Here is an 18,890-nt window from a genome sequence, read left to right as displayed (position 1 = left end):
ATACAGTGAGGGAGAGATGATGCGTTCTCGAGCATTTCATGCACACAAGTGAATGACGTTTCAAGTAAACGACATCTTCAGGAATTATAAAAGAGAGGCTACAAAGTGCAGCAGCATCAAGGTTCACAAGAAAAGCACCATTTAGAGGGCTCAACGTATATATACTTCTCTTCCGAAAGCATAACGGTTGAACTATTTTTGTTACATTCAGATTCAGGGTTTATGTACAAAATATGCAAAAAAAAAAAAGTTTCATTTTGTGCGCCAAAAAGTAGCCTCTGAATCGGAGCATCAGTACGGTTCCAAGAGCCCTCTTTTTGCCTGCCAAAGTATATATATTAAACTTCACATTGTCATCATAATTGGGCAAATCCGCGAATAGGTGAAGCAGAATGTTAAAAATAGACAGACAGAGGGTGGAGACAGAAGAGGATGCTGGACCCTCAAACAATAGATACAACTGACATCACAGGTCTTGTACAACGCCAAAATGGGAAAAGGAAAAAAAGAGGACCTCGTGCAGACTTCTGAAATGTGACCTTCTTCATGTCAAATGGCTGGTGTCAAATTGGTGGTTGAATCAATGATGAGAAAACTTGCTTCCTTGTAACTAGGGGGAGGCTTATCTGTGACTCGACTGGACCTTCTCACAGCAGCAGGGAAAACCTGCTGAAGTAACCTGAGCTTTTTTCAGCCACCAAAATATGATAAAAATGAGTCCATTAATAAGATGACAGAGAATAAAAGGGTGTAGACAGAGAAAGAATTAAGTAGACGGTATATACTAATAAAAGAGAGAATGAACAAAGCATAAGTTGCAAGCTTGGTTGCAGGTCAGTCATTCAAATCTCTGCATCTAGTAAAATCCAACGGGTGTGTAGCAGTGCACCCCTTCGGTCTAGAGGTGGGTTCCTCTCCCTCCAACTCCCCTTGATCCAATTGGGCATTCCCCTAGGATAGGTTATAGTAGGAGTAGGAATTGATGATTGACCAAAGAGTGAGAGAGGGGAGAAAGTTTCTTCTTGTTTTGCTCAAACATTTCAAACCGCCATTCCTCATATGCTAATGCCCTGCTTGGCACCGCCATTATTAGAAAGAGATTGATAGTGGTAGCATAAAATATGGGGGAGAGGAAGATGAAGAGTTGTACAAGCCTACAAGGGGGAAGGTATGTTCTCGGGATTAAGACATGATCAAGAAGCCAGGAAAGGCAGATGATTCACACTAGCCCAGCTGCCCCCAAAAGAAATATGGTAAGTTCTTATTCTGCACAGGCTCCGTATTTGTGGATCCAACCCAAGATTTACCCACCCAATCATGCATATATTCCAGTTCCTTACAACCCAATTAGTTTTTGGGTGGCTCAGGTTTCAGTCATTTATGATCAACTGGTTAAGACTTACTCAGTGATTATGTCTGTGTGGTTTATTGTCAATTATTTAGGTGATCTGTTATGTATTAGTTAAAATTAATAATGCTCACCTTGTTACCTACAATTTGCTTGCTTGAATGCACTTTTAAGATGCTTTTCAACAGTTGGACATGTAAGAGATTTTTTTTTTTCCAGGAATCTAATTTTTTTTCCTTTTCTAGAATACAAGACCTATGAACAGGTAGTTACTTCGTAGATGATATAGATTTCAGCCAGGAGAAAAAGACTAGCTTTACTGGCAATTGTTTATCTTGGACAATTAGCACCCCCCCCCCCCCCCCCCCCCTCACCTTATCTTTTCTCCTCACCTTAATTGGTTTGAGTGACTCAGTAGATACCAAATTCTAACTTCAATACCCTTTGGGAATATTAGTTACTTGTCTTCAATTTTGTTAGGTAGGAGGTGTGCCAATCATGCCCTTTAGCTACTAACTCCTAAATCATGATTGACATGCACAGTCCTTGTGTTATACTACACTGCGAATATCAGAAGTGCAATTTAAGGTAGCATACTGGCTTCCGATACAAATGCTACAAGATTATTAATCAGCAGAAAATTTAAGGAGACCAGAAATTGATCAGAAGCATTGAGTCTGCTACTATTCTAAGGCATAAGCGCATTACCAACTAAGTCGCACGAAGAAATGACCCTGAGGGAAATACAAGTACATTCTCTAAAGTGTAAAACTTTTACCTTATTCCTAAAGATTACCAGAATGCAAACTAGAGAATAAATACTCATTTATTTAAGTTGCAATGCGATTAAAACTGTAAAACCCCAAAAAAGGAATGCAATGTATAAAGCATACTATGTGTGCTGATTTACCAAAGAGACGGTATAAAGAAACGTGTCTTTCACATGTGCATGTGTATGATTTCTCCTCAAAGTTATAAATTTGTGGACGCAGAAATATCCACTAAAAATCTTCTAATATGTTAATTAACCAAGTTGTTGCTCACCAAGGAACATGAGCTTCTTCTTGGAACCTCAACTCATGCCTGTGCATGTGCATGTTTAGAGCCTTCATCTAAATATTAAGCCTCATTCTTACCTGATGCTTCTCTTTAAGCTTCTTTTCAAGAGTCTCGACCTCTTCTGTTACAAAATAATGCTCAATCCTGGCTTGTTTGTACCTCTTTGATTCCTGAATCTTTCTTGACCGCATTGCAAGCTTTACAAGTTTGTTAAGCCGAGCACGTAAAAATCCAACTTCCATGCCTAGTAGCTCAAAGCCTTCTAATGTCTTGTCCCAGAGAGCAAAATCTTCCTGAGGAGTCAAAATCTTGCAAGATTTGATTGCATCTGCAATTTTAACCGTCTCTGATATAATTCCAGAGGCCAGTGCGCAGCTAATGCTCTTAAGGAGACCAACATGCAGATATGATTTTTGAGCACAACAGAGGTCATAATACTTCAACCGAACGTATTTGGGGAGCTCAGAGTCCAAAATGAGGTTGTTGGCAATTATGTTGAAGCTTTGAAAATTAACAAATGATATTGATTTTCCAGAACCCTCCGCATCATTCAAGATGATAGCACCGTCTCCTTTCATATCAGTCCCTTTGGTCCCTTCTCCTCCTCCACCTTTATCAAGGGATAAAGTACAGAGAGTAACGACAGATGCATGCAAAATATAAAACACAAGGACTGAAAGCAAGCAAAATAAAAGGTATAACTAACCAGAGTGTCTTCCACTGGGATGATTTTCTAAGTTTAAGAGGCCAAGAGCTCCATCCACTTCACCCAAACTAGTTGCTCTCACAATGTAAACCTGCACAATAAATATAAAGTTCTAATTTGAACAGAAAATCCAATAGAACTAGAAACAGGAACCAATGAAATTCAGTCCAACATTTTGGGGAAGTAAGAAATTTGAATTGGAACTTGTAAGCACCAGATTAATTTTGCCATATAATGCCATAGGGTCATGATTAACTTCTCAATTCTGTGTCTCACAATGTTGGACTTTTTAACTGAATAAAACATCTTTCTTCACCTTATTTTTGTTTCTTACCACATTTGTAGCAAAAGAACAGTAGAGTTGTCCAAACAGGACGATAACAATTAGTTGCAATTTTCTCATTCTGAATATACAGTCACGCAATTTTGCTGGATTATTTCAACTTGTTTAGCAGATCATTATATTTAGACATCTAAAATGCTTTCTCCTTCTTCTGCCTCCTCATCCCCTCTCTCTCTCTCTCTCTCTCTCTCTCTCACACTCACACACACACATTTTGGTCCCCAATCTAGTAGTTCTCAACTCACGGGAATGTTAAAGCAAGCTCATTCCACTGAATGTAGTTATCTGTGCAGCATGTGAAATCTCAAGTATTCCTACTTCTTTTAACAACACAAGCCCAACGGTATATTATAGGGGTAACTGATCAGTAGTTTAGTTTATAAAGCAGGCCCAACTCACAAATTGCACGCATATCCAGCGTATCCTGATCACAATCTTTCAAAACCCTGCAAGTACAAGGATAATGCGGTTCCAGTTTACAGACCATCTCATAAAATATGGTGTCATTCATGAAAAGACCTTAATAGTCGCTTGAGCTCTAGTATACTTCTCTCCTGGAGATCTATTTTAACGAACATCAAACTTGGAACTAAGATACCCAACTGCTGTTTATCAGTCCATCTCCCAACAAAAATGTGCCTGGAATCCTTTTGTCTTAACTAGATTTTTTTTTGCCTGAATTTACAACATAATAAGCTTGTATATGAGAGACCTCTACTGGAACTTCAGGCCTAGTAGTTGGTGTATTGCTAATGCATGGAATCTATGAAAACAGCAAGTTGAAGAGATCCAGGAAATTTGTTTCTAAAGCATCAACAGGTTGTCCTTCTGCTCCATGATAGAGCTGTATGACTTGCACCAGAAAACTTCTATGCAATAAACGCTGGATTGCTTTCTAAGATAATATTTGGTTCCTTTTGAAGTTCAAAAGGTAGTTAAACTACTACATGATAAATCAGGATAAAAGGTTCCAAGCATTGAAGAAAATGTGACCATAGATTTACCTACTTAAAATGGTTACCTTGAATCTACAATCCCCCACCAAATGGTAAACGACAACATCGCCCTCGACCAATTTTTGCGCAATGGAAAAAGGTTTCCAGCCCCCACTAAGTCCAACTTTAGCTGCAAGGAACCTTGCTTCATATTCTTTGCCATTCTCATCTTCCAAAATGACTAATTTATCATGCTTTGGCATATGCTTTCTGCAAAAATCTACTGGAAGCCCCTGCACTTGGATATATAAAGTCAAACATAAAAGCTGGTATCCTGTTAGCTCTTTCAACCTACTTAGACAGGGACTTACCAACCAAAACCCTTGTGTAACATGGGAACGTTGCATCAACTTGAGAAAGCTGGGGACCAAGGATCTAGGTTAGCTCGAACCTCTTCTGCTCGACTCAGAACAGAAGAAGATGGAACTCTGAAATGTTTGATTACCATCCATGACTTGGACTTTATTCTACTAAGAAAATTAATGAAATAAAGGACCATGGCAATCTCTATTCATCAATAATCAAACCAACAATTGTCTATTTAGTTTATGTAAAACCAATTAAATCAAGGATCATCACAAGTTCGACTCATCAATAAATGAAATCAAGCAATTTCTAGTTGGTTTCCACTGTTTTTTTTTCCCTGATATGAAGTCATTTCAGTAAATTCACTTACTCTCTGCTTCTCTTGTGCCTATCGCCAATTACCTGCAGCAGAATAAGTAGAATTCCCTCTTAATAAGCTATTGTTTGATAAATTAAAAATATAGATCGGATCCAAGTTATTAACAGTATAATATGAAACAGGGATGCACGAACTATCAATATGGCACATAGTTTAATGTCCCAAATCATCTGGATAACTGCAGCATATCGTGCTCAATAAAACTTAAGTACATATGAGTATGCATGAATTGCTTATGTTATGCCATCCAATGCCTTCCTTTAAATGCAGTAGATGCAAAGTCGAAGAGAAATTTTGAACCACACAATAACACGAACATACAATTTGCAGAAATGGTTTTACTTGCAAATTAACATTACTTCTGAAGTCTTACAAGTACAACGTTCATCATGCTTGGGGTAGGGATTTAATTCTAGGTACGGATAGGGATTTAATTCCGCTATCTGGATCGGGATCAGTTTTACCAAATAAAAAAATAGTCGGATACGAAATATAGTATTCCGACCCGGATCCGGATATAAATGGATTAATAATTTAAAATTTACATATTTATCAATATAATTTGATTAGGGTGATATATTTGAATAAGATCAGTTTGATTTCTTTTCTTATTTGGTTTTTTTTTTTGTATTAGTTAGAAATTATTTTACAAATATATTTTTTTCTCATTTTTGTTAGAAATTGAAAGTTTTGAAAGATTTTTTTTCAGGTGGACCCGACCCGGAACCGAGACCCGTTGGATCCGGATTTGGAACATAGTGTAGAAGACCCGCCGGGTAACGGGTCGAATCCGGATCCGATATATTATGCCGGGTCCGAGTTCAGAATAATGAATTCGGTCGAGCCCAGCCCATTGACAGGCCTAGTTCATAGAAATAGTTACAAGTTATTTGCTTCATATCAAAATAGCAGTCATTAACAGTCTGTTGTCATTATTATTATTTGCGTGCAAGTGCAACACATGGCTGTAGAAATGGAAAATTACGCATGCGCGTTGAGTGGCATATTTGGGAAGCTTCGTGAATTAGTTGGGCATTCTACAGCACGTCCCGAGACCTGCAGGTAGCCCTGCAAAATTGTCAAGGGACATGATTTCTTGCTTGCGGGGACACAGAGCAACCAATTTGGGACAAATTTTTTTGGGTGTAGGTACACCTTCCTGGAAAGAGCCTGTACAACCTCGTCAATTTGCAGTACGCGATGCAATTTTACGGCGTGCTTGGCATTATTATGTTACGAGATACTAATTGAGTTTGCAAAGAAGATATAGCATTTGAGTCTGTTCTGCGGGCCAAATCGATGATTGCTTTAAGCTTATGGTTATGGGTATCCCAGATTCAGAGACAGGGACGGGGACAGAAGAATGGCAATACATGCCTTGTTCACAGAACCGGAAGAGAATGGACCGCTTTTGCAATGCGTAGGAGGTTTGCATAAAAAGGTGGTGGCCTTGTATCCTTGTGCATTCAGACATTCTCAACGAGTGGTCGTCTAACTCGTTTTAGAGGTCCAGGTATCTTAGTTCATGCTGGAGTTGGACATAAATGCGATTTTGTGGGTTTTTCCCCCCTCCCTTGGGGAACGCCTTATTGCTTTTTCCACTATTTGAATTGCAAAACGTATACTAATAAAAATAAGGGGTAATTTTAGAAGCCTCCCCTAAAATTTGTAATAATTTCACTTGGCACTTTCAAAGTTTGAAAAATCTCGCTTGGCTCTCCTACTTTAAACTTTTTGTAACATTTGAAACACCTTTCACAATATAATATTGAAAAAATTCATTATGAGAGAGGGAGATTATAGTTTCATTCCAAATTTGCCCTTTTCTTGTTCAATTATCATAACACCCTAAAATTATCTCTTAATTTTTGTTAATTGATCAATATAGTTTTTAATGAAAATTTAAAAGTTGATAACAAGATTGAAATATTTTTAACAGTTTTTGTATCATTAGTTCAAACAAGAAATGTTAAATTACTTAAAATTATGAATGACTTACAGTACTTCTTAAAAATAACTTGTAATAATTTACAACCATAAGAATACCTCTTTTCGTGAGCTTAAAAACAATACAAACAAGTTTATATATAGTTTTTAGCATGTTGTATCTTTTTACTTTTCAAGCCATCAATTTGAAAAAAAAATTAGAAAACTCAAAAATATGTAAAAGATTTATAAAACTTTTTAAATTAATTCAAAACACTTTACAGTAAAGATAATATTATCTTTGTAACTTGAAAAAATTTCAAATATTAACTTTTGATATTTAAAAACACACTATATTTTGCCTCGTTAGAATAAACATTCATACTTTTTGTTTTTGTTTTTTCATTTATTATTAATATACTCACCATTTTGGTAATAAAAAGTAAGACAACAATAGGGAAAATTTGGAATGAAATTATATTTACTCTCCAAAAATGAATTTTTTAATATTATATTTTAAAATGGGTTGTAAATAATACAAAAGATCTAAAGTAAGGGAGGCAAAAGAGATTTTTTAAAATTCGAGTGTGTTAAATGAAACTATCAAAAATTTAAGGGGAAGTTTTTGAAATTATCCCTAAAAATAAAGACCTTTTCATATCTTAATATAAAGACCTTTATAAGTATGAGATTTTGAATTTAAGATCTCTCACTTAAAATATATATATATATGTCTGTGTGTGTGTGTGGGTGTGGGTGTGGGTGTGGGCGTGTGCATGTGCGTGTGTGCGTGCGTGCGTGTTATAGGACTTGCTTTTTGGAGCAATGAAAAGGCAAATAAGTACATTAACCAAAACAAATAAATAACACAAGCACAGCAAGCTTTGCCCAGATCGCCTATCTACGAGGCACGTAGGATCTAAAAATTTTTGTTTAGACCTTATTTATAACCTAATTTTGACACTTAAACTTAATAGATTCAGATTTTAATATGTTTAAACACGTTTAATAACGAAAAATTGGGCATCTGAATTAATAAAATAGCATTCAAAAAAATAAATGATAAACTATTCACTTATCACTTAATGTGATATATATTCAAAATGTATCAAATTTAGTACTTAACAATTCAATAACTTAATATATTCAGATTTCATATTTCAGTTTCAAAGTTCAATTTTATCAAATGCACCCTTACTCTTATGCTACCAAGCGAGCAGTTTTCGGACCCCGGAAGGGGGCGGAGGGCGGAGTGCCACCGCTAAGGCATCCATGAATGATAAATGCATGAACCAGTTTTTGATTGCACCCACATTCGTAAATTTGTTTCAGAATTGAAGTCCGACTTGATCTGTCCAAACGCTGAAGTCGATTCTAAAGCAACAAATCCAGCCAGCCGAACGAGATTTATAGCTCAACTAATTTCAAAATCGAGCTCAAATCAGTTCAATTTAAAGGCAAATACTTAAGTACATTAACATACCTTAAATGTTTACACTTTTCTAAAAAGTACGAATAATGATGCCAATTGTACGATTCCCTTAAAGCATGTGATCTGGATGGTCAAGTCTAACGGAGTATTTTTCCCAATCCATCAGTAATGCCGGATTCTGGTAGTCGAAAAGGATCCAGCTTGAAAAGATCCAATTCAGCTAATTTTAGTTATGTGATCGTTAAAATTCCTAATTTGAGTCATTGAATCTTAATCTTTTCCCTTTCTTTCCATGCACGCTTCAGAGTCTCTTTTGAGCTTACCCAAAAAAAAAAGAAAAAGAAAAGGCAGTACAACAAAATCTAAGATGAAAATTGACCCGACTTAGCCAGTCAATTGGATTGAACTTCCACTTCACGGGCCAATCCGAGCCACTCAGGATTCTCCTAGCGAGCTAATGCACCAAGCCACGGGCACATACAGTGCACGCAAGAAGCATAATAGGTTTGTTGAAAAGAACAGCAAAGAGGTCAATTTTGCTAACTGACAAAACCATTGAGGAAAAGTATGATACATGTGGTTGAACCTTTGCTCATAGAACAAAAATTCTCCAATTTTCAATCAGGTTTACATGTGTTAATTGTGTACATTTACTGCATCATATACAAATCAAGTACTTCAAATCCTCAAAAATATTAACTTTTTTTTAATCACAAGAGATGTGGTGTACCTGTTTACAGCTATGGGTCGACATAACTATTTCTTTTAGTACATCAATTTCTTTTAGTACATCACCTATGAAATGTAGGGAATATAGACATCTACATGCGTACATAACGCACAGAGCACAAGTCCATGTAACAAAAGCTCATGCTCTGTCAGCAGATCCTTGGAGGGTCAGAATCAGCATCAATGAAGCCACGTTCCCTCAATATAGCACTTTCCAACTGCTTGAGGCTTTCTTCCAGGTTTCTTCTTCTTTGTCACAGGAGGTAACTATGAACGGTCATAAATGCATATGTGGAGTTGTTTATGATTCAAACAAAAGCTTATCATTGCTTTGACCAGGTATTCCCACTTGTATCTAAATTCTTCTATATTTCCTCTCAGATTAATAACTTTTGTACCAAGCGAATATGTTCAAAATAAGTTGCAACATGCTGAACTCAGAAGTTCCATCTTTTTCCATGTAAGCAACACTACTTCTGCAGATTACCGACACACGACACCTTCACAGGGATGCTCATGCAAAAATGATGCTTCAGTGTGATGGTGGTCACCGGATAAAAGGTGGTCAGTCATTCCAGAACCTAAGAGATCAAATTCTAACAGGAATGAACAACATTCTATAGATCATAATTGTCAAGCAACAAGATTTGAAATCTCATACCTTCTAGTACTTCAGACCCAAAACCATCACTGGTGTTTTCAGATTGATCTTCCACAGGCACAAGGTCAGATTTCAGCACCATCTTGCCCTTTTCTTGAACTTTGTCTGGTATTCTAGGGGCATCAAACACAGAACAGTCTGCATACTTCTTTGTTCTTTTCCGCTTCCTATAATCCTGCTTCACAGGATCTTATCCAGTTCAAAAATTGATGAAACAAAAGGTTAATGAGCCCATAGCTGGAACATTTATTGATCAAACCAGGCGGGTAATGCAAGGGCAAAGATGTACCAGAATCCATTGTTCCAAAAGCATCCAAGTTCATGAGGCAAGCAGCTGCATTTACTACATCCAAACCATGTACTCTTACTATGTGCACCTATAGGCACAAAGACAAACAATCAAAAGGTTTGAATCTCGTTAATAGATAGCTCGGTTAGAAATACAACCACCAAGCAGTTCAAAAGGCAAAAGACAGTTTACCTAATTAGTCCTGTGAAAAAGTAAACCACTAACATAAATATCCTAAACTTCATTATTAACTTAGTGCCAAAGTAGGGCTTGAGTTTCCAGAAATGGAAGAGTATACTTGTGCTCTTTGTTTTAATGAGGTATTCTGGTTTTAAAAGCTTATTTAATTGCATAAGCTATGTTCTCTCCTATCTGGATATTTGAAACCTTCGCCATACAGATCTAGTCCAGTATTCCTAAAGGCAAGTCAAATCTGAATTCTGAATTTCTATCAGATCTAACAGATTAAAGTCCACAATCTTTGATGCATCACGCTAACATCTCTGCTATAATTTAATGTCCCTTATCTTAGCAACAACTAAAAAGCAGCAACACATATTTTCTCACACCAACTGTTGATGACTTTCCTTAAAGTGATTTCCGTAGGTTGTCAGCTGTGAATCATCACAAAGTTAGAAGTGCAAGCATTGCTGCTCATCCCCAATTGCAATAAGAATCAGCAAGTTTCAAACAGTTACCTTCAACTTGCAATGTCCAATCAAACGGAAGATCAGAATGTCTCCCTTCAGTAATCTGTGAGACATGGAGAACCCCCTCCAACCAGCACTTAGTCCATTCCTATCAATAAGATATGTTGTCTTATATTCTTTTCCCCATTCATCGACCAAAATAACAGTGGAATCCTGACTCGGCAGATGTAAGCTGCCGAATTTCCTAGGAATAATCTGTGAAAGATAAATATAGAAATGAAAAAAGGACAAAAAGAAAAAACAACGAAGCAAGAAATAGAAAAGGTTCACTTTTAACTAATCAATCTCTTGAATCTTAATACAGGGCAAACTTGGAGCCTTACCAACCAAAAGCTGTAAGTGACATTTGAAGGGAGCATACACTTTAAAAAGTAAGGGGCTCCATCCTCCATACTTGCCAGAACTTTTGCTGCTCGCTCCATAACGGTAAACTTAGATTCAACATCATCATATATTTCGTTCATCCCAGTTCGCTTTCGTTTAATGCTACAAACAATTCATACTCTTAGAACACAATCTAAGATTCTTCACAAGATTTGCATTCCAAGGTTTAAAAAGGGAAAAAGACAACAAATTCAAAGATAAAAGGGAACATATCAAAAGCCATCACAGTACAGATGCCAACCATCGTGAGTTCTTTCCAGTATCTGAGTCAACCTGATCAAAATGCAAAGTACCACATCATAAGTTGGTAAATAAAGATAATACAGCAATCAACTTGTATGACTTCAAGCATCACATACATACTGGTGAACTTGCTAAATTATCAATTTATTACAAGAAGAGCATGTTCACCAATATAAATAAGGCCATTAAAGTATTAGGTAATGGCAGGCAACACTTGCTCCGTTGATCACAACTAAAATGCAGATTTTATCAACTATTTCTTTTTCCTTTTTCTCTTGTTCCAATATCAAGAGGATAACGAGAGAATATGGTAGAAAGCTACAGAGTAAGGGACGTTTCACAATTGCACAGAATGAAATAAGTGAGCCTTTCCCGTCACTGAGGCTATATGACAAATGCAATCCTCTTGGCAGAGTTCAAAATGAGAGCAAGAGCTTGGACACAATGATCTTCTTAGAATCTCTTCATCAGAAGGCAACAAAATCATGATTGAAAGCACATAGGCACAAACATTTAGTACAAGTAATATGAAAGATCCATCTGATCAAGTATGTATGCGATAGACCAATAAAAGACAAAATACACAATGTAGAGGCCCAAGAAGATGCAACATAAAGCTTGCTACTAGCATGGATACCCCACTAATTGATTTGAAAGGAACAGCTGGCTCCCAGCATTGTGTGTTCTAGATGTCCCAAAGTTGAAATAAGTCAATCACTTGCATAATACCTTTTTTTTAGTTCTTTTTCCAGCAGAAAGCGGTGGGATTTAAGAAACAAGGAGGGGAGAAGGGGGATTCTCTTCATCCTAAGACCTCAATCTACTAGCATACTTGCAGGCAAAAACATAAAACCACAGTGCATACATAGCTTAAGTAAAACATATAACTGTGGTACGTACATAGCTTATGTTACAAATTTAAGCAACAGTTGGCATATAATAAAACTCACCAAGTGTTAGTAACTGTTAATAAACATATCAAAATGGCGACTGCAAAAGAACAAGAAAGCCTGCAATATGTAAGTGAGCCTGCGTTCCCTTAAACTAAGTCTTCCCATTGCTCACCATCCCAAACTCCTCATAGTCTTCTCTAGATTTTTGCCAAATGAATCCCAAGACACATTTTGATTCCCCATGAGCAGATCAATCGTTTTACAAATTGTAAGTGTTCTCCTTTCTTTTTCTTGAAACAAATAATGTGCACCATATTAGTTTATCAATGCTTGTAACAGGGAAGTTTCCTTCCACTTGGTCTTTGATGGATCATGCAGCTTTTCGTATATAAATATATTTCACCACTAAAAAAGTTAATCAAGTAGACAGTTGTACCCAAATTTGCTGGGGGTGACCCAATATATTGAGATTAGATCTAACTGAACCAAGAAGAATGAAGACAGTAAAAGACAACAACATAAAGTAAAAATCCACATTGAAGAAGCATAATTAGCACGACAATTACATTATTCATAAGCAAACGAGCACAGCATCATGTGGAAACAAGACTAGGGTTTGAATTTTTGAAATTCTCTTAAAATCTCCCAATAACAAACTAGCTAATAGTAAAGGGGAAAACCCTGAAATCCAACTCGTTAAAACATGCATCCACAGCAAACAAAAGTGAAAGAAGAAACATCGAGGCAATCTTAAAGACATGGTAGAAAGAGATGGCACAGATCCATGAGCTATAGCGACCGAATAAACTAAAAAGGAAGGGTGAAACTGAAATAAGCTTTCGTACTTTCTTCGATTTCGATTTAGGAGCTTTTGGGTTTCCTGCAATCACCTTTTTCTTCTTTTCCATGGGCATCTCGTCCTTCTTCTTCCTCTTCTGTTGCTCAACCGGGAAAAAATAATGCAACAAGAAGAAGAAACCAAAATCTTTTTCAAAAACAAGTCAAATAGGAGCACATTGAAAAAAAAAAAAAAGCAAAAATGAAAGAAATGTGAAAGAAGAACTTGGTATGGAGTCCCACTAATCAAGATAAAACTGAGAACTTCGTCAAACTTACCCTTCGTTTAACAGATGTTTGCTCATTTTCAATACAGTTTTGGGTCCTATGCTCTTTCTGATTTTGTTGTTCGCCAATCAATTTCTCAGCCTCCATTGCACTAAATCTTAATGCTTCAGTATCCTTCTACTCCAAAAAATCTAGCAGCAGGGACGTACGGAGATTTGAGAACGGACCAAATAAAAATAAAAGTAAAAATGCTGGAGAGAGAGTGAGAGAGAAAGCAGGGGGTTGGGGTTTGGTCCGTTTGGAGAAGCAACCCAGAGGAGTAGACAAGGACAGGTGCAACTAAGGAGTCAGACACAAGACCCTGCGCTTCGCTCTGCTGTATTAACGTCGTCACTTGTCAAATATTTACTGCTGATTTTACTTTTTGTGCATGGTTTTGCTTTAGGTGGTTTCCAGGCCGGAGCCAGCTTTTTTATACTAGCATTACTTTTGTTTATAAACATGTATATATTTATTTATTTTAATGTAGTCAATCAAGTGGCTTTCGAGTAAATTTACGCGCATTTCGAATTTATCTATTTTCAATACGAGCAATATGGTTCATGCCTCTGGACTGCAAAAGTATTTTCAGGTTAATCCAATTTCTCAAATCAAATCATGTGCTCTGCATAAGGAAGTACAGGAATGTATGAATGATGCATACTTAATTCAAGTGACTTAGGAATGTTAGTTTTTAAAGGCAAGAGGCACTGTATTGGGTTATACTCACAATGCGTATATTATCACGATCAAATGCATGAAATATTTATAAATTTTGAATTTTAAATTTAAATTTGAATTATGTGTCATGCATCCAATGTGTAATCTTAGAGCATTCACTTTTGCAATTTAATTTAACTAGCGGAATAAGCACACACTGGGAATGTGTAAATTAAGAGAGAAATATTATATATATGTATATATAAGCAGAAGTCAATTAAAATAAAATAAAAAAGAAAATTTATCAGAAGATAATATAGCATAAGTTATTAGAAAGTTATTAAAATTCAATAATTATCTATAGTTTACAGTTTGTTTGCTGTTGTGCAATACAAATGCTTATTTATAAGATACTAGTAGTCAAAATGGGATAATAGAGAAAATGACAAAAAAAAGTTTTGACACCGAACGCCTGCTTCTTGCTTTATATACAGAAAAAAAAAAAAAAAAGATATGGCCATTTACGTATAGAAAAAAGGATATGTTCGTTGGCGAGAAAAACCTAAACTGCACAAGCAGTTCTGCCTTTTTTTTTTTTTGGGAGACAGTAAATTAAAACAATTATAAATTACAAATACGAAATCAACACCTTTATTTGGATTACATTTTTTTGAATTTTTTATAAATAAATTATCATAGCAATTTGATATATATAAAAAAAAATAATTAAAAAATATATTCGGCCGACATCAGCACCATACAAGCGGATCAAACGTATAAATTAACAACTCTGGATATGCAGAGCACAACTGGATTGCATAATGTCCTAGGAAGTACGGTATAAACATCACAAATGGGGTGTGCCCATTTTATCATTTCTGAGCAGTAGGTCCAAGTAATCAAACCACTGAGCTTGGCCCGGCTTGAGCTGTAGGTGGAGGATTCAACTCCTATTTACCATAAAAAAAATTCAAAGATAGTGTTTCAACATCCATTCAGTCTATTAAGATTTGTACACTTGCAGTTCTGTAATTTAAAATAGAATAGATTATACAATTATTATTATTTTTGAAAAAAAAAAGAAAGCAGCCCAAGTAAATAGTGCTGGCGGTATCCGGTGGACGTCAAGTCCCCTGTACCGTGTGTGCGCGCGCCAAAACTGAATACAAAGGGAGGGAAAACAGGAGAATCCCAGCCGTCCACTCGTTAATCTTGCGTCAAAAGCCAGCTTTGCCTTATCATTTGCTTCACAACGCTCACACTTTCACCGTCACGGAGAATCTCCCTTTAGTACTTGTGTCCACGGACCTCAGACTACAGCATGTTTGTAGCCTGTTAAGTTCAGAGGTTAACTAACACCTTGCAGAATCCCGAAAAACCAAGCAGGCAAGACTTGCAGATAAAATGGCTAACATTAAAGTTTAAACTTTGGATAAGACGAGCAACTTAAGTTGGAGTCCTGAATAAATGTCTAATACGCGGTAAGATGCACCACAAACTGGAAGAGAGAAGTGGCGATTTGCACTACCACAATTTTTTAACCATTTATAGACATCTCCAGGATGAAACAAAGAGGTAATACATATTGCCTTCAAAATATCACCAGCAGGTAGGTGATTCAATTGCCTTCAAAATATCACCGGCAGGGAGTAATGAATGATTGACCACAGACATAAGGAGCATTACCAAGGTGCAGTTACTTTTTCCTTGAATATTTCCTCGAGATTTTCCTCTTGGACCTCGAGAGCCTTTATATCAGCATCAAGAGTCCTGATTACCTCTTTCACGTTCAAAAGCTTGGTTTCAAGATTTCTCATCTCCTCTTGTAATTGAGCTCTCTCAGCTGTCTTTGATTTCATGCTCTCTTCTTGTTCGGTTGGAAGAGAAATAAGTGCCTTTATTCGTGCACGCAAAAATTCAACCGCCATGCCCATATCCTCGAAAGCCTTGAGAGTTTTGTCCCATGTTTGGAGGTACTCGCAAGAAGTCTTCAGCTTGGCTGCTCTAATTGCATCTGCAATGTTAACTGTTTCAGAAATTATTCCAGCAGCCAGCTTGCAGTTCAGCCCCTTGATGAGATGATCATGAAGGAATGAATTTTGACTGCAGCAGAGCTGATAATACTTGGCTCGTAGGTGCAGAGGTATCTCTGAGTCTATGACTAGGCCATCCACAAGAATGCTGAAACCATTGAAATCCTTCACATCTTTGAACTGCATATCCGATTCTGAAAATCTAACGCCATCCAAAACCTCCAGACTTAATTCGTTGTTATCGTTAGCTGATCGGGCTGATTCCGGCATGTGGCCTGAACTTACTGCAACTATGCCTCTCTCAAGAACATTAGCGAGAGGTCCCGAGTAGTCTAGCTCTGCTGTCTTACAGTTCTTCACATCTTCATTTTCTTCTTTAAGGTTCGCTTAAGTTATCAATGACAAAAATAAAACATGAGTCAGTAGTAATTTGTTGATTGTACAAGTGAAAAGAGAATAGCAGCCAACATTTTTGAGAAAACAACGAGGGTTGGGCCAATACAACAATACCATTATCAATTGATTTATCTTGAAAATCCAAATTCAGAAGGCAGATGGCTCCATCGAGTTCTGTCAAGCCATTTGCTCTAACAATGTAAACCTATTCAAAGAAACAAAAAATTCAGTACCAGAAATTGATGAATAAAATCCAAAGATGTCTGTAGTGGAAATGTCAAATGATATGCTAAAAACTGCCTGCAAGATCACAAATGACCTCCCATTTCTTTGTTGATGCTGGTGATTCAGGTAAGATTTACTGGCAAATGCTGTAATGTAGTTAAAAACATCTAAATGAATTGTTTGTTCGACTGGAAATACGAGTACTTCCCTTCTAAAATAGTGGTAGGCACCACCATTGTTTGTAGTTGATATGTTCATGAATTTACACGCAGTTTTAGAGTACTCGCCAACATGCATGTTTTCCTATTAACCACATCATCTGAAAACTCGAATTCTCAGAGATAAGAGCAATCAATACACTTGTACGCTTAAAAGTTAAAACATGCACCTTGGCATGTTGGTGGAATAAACCCAAAATGTGCATGACTTTACACTGGGTGGTTGAGATAGCTGGACAGAATTCTGTACGCTTTGACAGCGTATTAGAAGGGGCGTAGCATGCTTGTTTGTTTGGTGTAGGAGAGCAATTGCAACAATAAATTCACAAATCAAGTCCAAACAGGCTTGTGATTAACTACCTTTGTTTTAATAATCAAATCCACTGAAGCCATACTTTCTGAATCAAGCTCATAGAGTTACCTTAAGTACACAAGGTTTAATCAATTGGAAAACTAGGACATCCCCCTCAAGCAAGTTGTGTGCAATAGAGAAACCTCTCCATCCACCACTCAATCCGTTCTTCTCCACCAGGTATTTTGTTTTGTATTCTTCTCCATTTTCGTCCACCAAAACAACGATATCATTTTTCTTGGGCAAATGGATATCGCAGAATTGCTTAGGCAAACTCTGAAATTGAATGACAGAATATATTAAGGACATTATTCACACCTCAAAAGGGCGATTAGAATAGGGGCTTTTAGAGCTTTACCAACCAAAATCCACCGGTAACATGAGATCGGAGCATGTGCTTCACACAAGAAGGAAAATTAGATGGCAGCTTAGCTTGAACCTCGTGTGCTCTGTGAAGGGCAGAGGATTTGGGTTTTCCATAAGCCGAATGATCAGCGGTTTTGTCCCCGATCTTTTTATAGCTGGAAAATATATTTACAGCAAGCATTTTTCAGAAATATTTCAAACAAACCTTCATCACTTCTAATAGCAAGTAATTTATCGTTCAATCATAGAAATGATAATGACAGTACTAATAAATAATATGCATGCGCCGACATGATCAAACATCCTCCGCTGACCTTATTAACGGCTTCTCGATGTTGTGAGTTTCCCCCTGCACACGAGTCAATTTGTTAAACAGTACTTATTTCTTTCTAAGAGACGCAGAGCAACGAGATGAAGCCCCCAGAGTCCACCAATTGACATGGATCTGAAAAAGCTGACCACAAAGAAATGCAATAAAAGTAAAGAATAAACTAATGAATAAACACTACAGACACTCATCATTCATCATATTGGGTTCTCATCTCGTACTTTGTTGATTTTGTCATGTTGAGTGCCACAAGGGTTTTTCTTCACCAGCTTCTTCTTGAACTCCGAGGCCTTCCTCTGTTTCAGCTGTCAAAATGAACAAGATAACAGACTTAGAGCCTTCAGTTGACCAAAACCATGATTCAGTATTCGAATAACAGATGGTAAAAACAGATAGAACCTTGGTGGACGGATCGTATTGGCTTCTCTTAGAAGGAGAAAACTGAGAGATGGCCATTTTTCGTACTTCTACCGTATTTCCTTTGATCAAACTCTTTCTCTTACAGAAAGAAAGAGATGAATCAATCGTTTGGTGGGGAAGGATTTTGGGATGGGGGGAGATTTTTACCGTTGGTTCAAATAAATACCTGCTAATACAAGATTTTTCTTTTTTTGTTTGAGTGGGTTGCCAGCATGAAGTGCGATTTGACAAGACTTGTCAGACTACATCTCGGAGAAGGGAACACCGAAATGGAGCCAAATTTCAAATTTCTTTGCAGAATAAAGGCATTTACAAGAGTACTATGAAGCATAATTCTATGATTTCTTTCCTTTTTCCAAGACAAAGTACGCGGGTTTCCGGTTTC

The 18,890-nt window shown here is 36.9% G+C and overlaps 3 protein-coding genes across 3 annotated transcripts; all 3 read right to left on the bottom strand.

Moving 5' to 3' along the window:
* Nucleotides 1-122: 122 nt before the first annotated feature.
* On the bottom strand, nt 123-5,199 carry LOC113761677 (B3 domain-containing protein Os01g0234100-like). Its single transcript, XM_027304764.1, has 7 exons — nt 5,128-5,199; nt 4,763-4,879; nt 4,478-4,684; nt 3,114-3,204; nt 2,485-3,017; nt 515-684; nt 123-321 (listed from the first exon to the last, which is right to left on the bottom strand). The coding sequence occupies exons 2-6, from the start codon at nt 4,796-4,798 to the stop codon at nt 550-552; spliced, it is 1,002 nt and encodes a 333-aa protein (XP_027160565.1). The 5' UTR covers nt 4,799-4,879; nt 5,128-5,199; the 3' UTR covers nt 123-321; nt 515-549.
* Nucleotides 5,200-9,049: 3,850 nt separating this feature from the next.
* On the bottom strand, nt 9,050-13,821 carry LOC113763882 (B3 domain-containing protein Os06g0194400-like). Its single transcript, XM_027307865.1, has 8 exons — nt 13,520-13,821; nt 13,249-13,338; nt 11,509-11,540; nt 11,207-11,369; nt 10,872-11,078; nt 10,174-10,261; nt 9,885-10,073; nt 9,050-9,804 (listed from the first exon to the last, which is right to left on the bottom strand). Exons 1-8 carry the CDS (start codon nt 13,613-13,615, stop codon nt 9,707-9,709), a joined length of 963 nt encoding a protein of 320 aa, XP_027163666.1. The 5' UTR covers nt 13,616-13,821; the 3' UTR covers nt 9,050-9,706.
* A 1,907-nt stretch (nt 13,822-15,728) lies between these two features.
* On the bottom strand, nt 15,729-18,541 carry LOC113759083 (B3 domain-containing protein Os01g0234100-like). Its single transcript, XM_027301691.1, has 7 exons — nt 18,485-18,541; nt 18,307-18,390; nt 18,072-18,106; nt 17,750-17,912; nt 17,461-17,667; nt 16,711-16,801; nt 15,729-16,574 (listed from the first exon to the last, which is right to left on the bottom strand). Exons 1-7 carry the CDS (start codon nt 18,539-18,541, stop codon nt 15,850-15,852), a joined length of 1,362 nt encoding a protein of 453 aa, XP_027157492.1. The 3' UTR covers nt 15,729-15,849.
* Nucleotides 18,542-18,890: the final 349 nt, after the last annotated feature.

The sequence above is a fragment of the Coffea eugenioides genome, chromosome 2 (assembly GCF_003713205.1).
Source record: "Coffea eugenioides isolate CCC68of chromosome 2, Ceug_1.0, whole genome shotgun sequence".
Lineage (NCBI taxonomy): Eukaryota > Viridiplantae > Streptophyta > Magnoliopsida > Gentianales > Rubiaceae > Coffea > Coffea eugenioides.
This window is presented reverse-complemented; position numbering and strand designations above follow the sequence as displayed.

What these genes read in the sequence shown, in the direction of transcription:
- LOC113761677 (XM_027304764.1), bottom strand. Translation starts at nt 4,798, where the DNA reads ATGCAACGTTCCCATGTTACACAAGGGTTTTGGTTG. An exon ending in TTACACAAGGGTTTTGGTTG is followed by an intron (nt 4,685 to 4,762) that starts GTAAGTCCCTGT and finishes ATCCAAGTGCAG; the next exon opens with GGGCTTCCAGTAGATTTTTG. An exon ending in TGGGGGATTGTAGATTCAAG is followed by an intron (nt 3,205 to 4,477) that starts GTAACCATTTTA and finishes TTTATTGTGCAG; the next exon opens with GTTTACATTGTGAGAGCAAC.
- LOC113763882 (XM_027307865.1), bottom strand. Translation starts at nt 13,615, where the DNA reads ATGGAGGCTGAGAAATTGATTGGCGAACAACAAAATCAGAAAGAGCAT. An exon ending in ACTGGAAAGAACTCACGATG is followed by an intron (nt 11,370 to 11,508) that starts GTTGGCATCTGT and finishes AATTGTTTGTAG; the next exon opens with CATTAAACGAAAGCGAACTG. An exon ending in TGGGTCTGAAGTACTAGAAG is followed by an intron (nt 9,805 to 9,884) that starts GTATGAGATTTC and finishes TTGATCTCTTAG; the next exon opens with GTTCTGGAATGACTGACCAC.
- LOC113759083 (XM_027301691.1), bottom strand. Translation starts at nt 18,541, where the DNA reads ATGGCCATCTCTCAGTTTTCTCCTTCTAAGAGAAGCCAATACGATCCG. An exon ending in TTACCGGTGGATTTTGGTTG is followed by an intron (nt 17,668 to 17,749) that starts GTAAAGCTCTAA and finishes ATTCAATTTCAG; the next exon opens with AGTTTGCCTAAGCAATTCTG. An exon ending in AGATAAATCAATTGATAATG is followed by an intron (nt 16,575 to 16,710) that starts GTATTGTTGTAT and finishes CGAACCTTAAAG; the next exon opens with AAGAAAATGAAGATGTGAAG.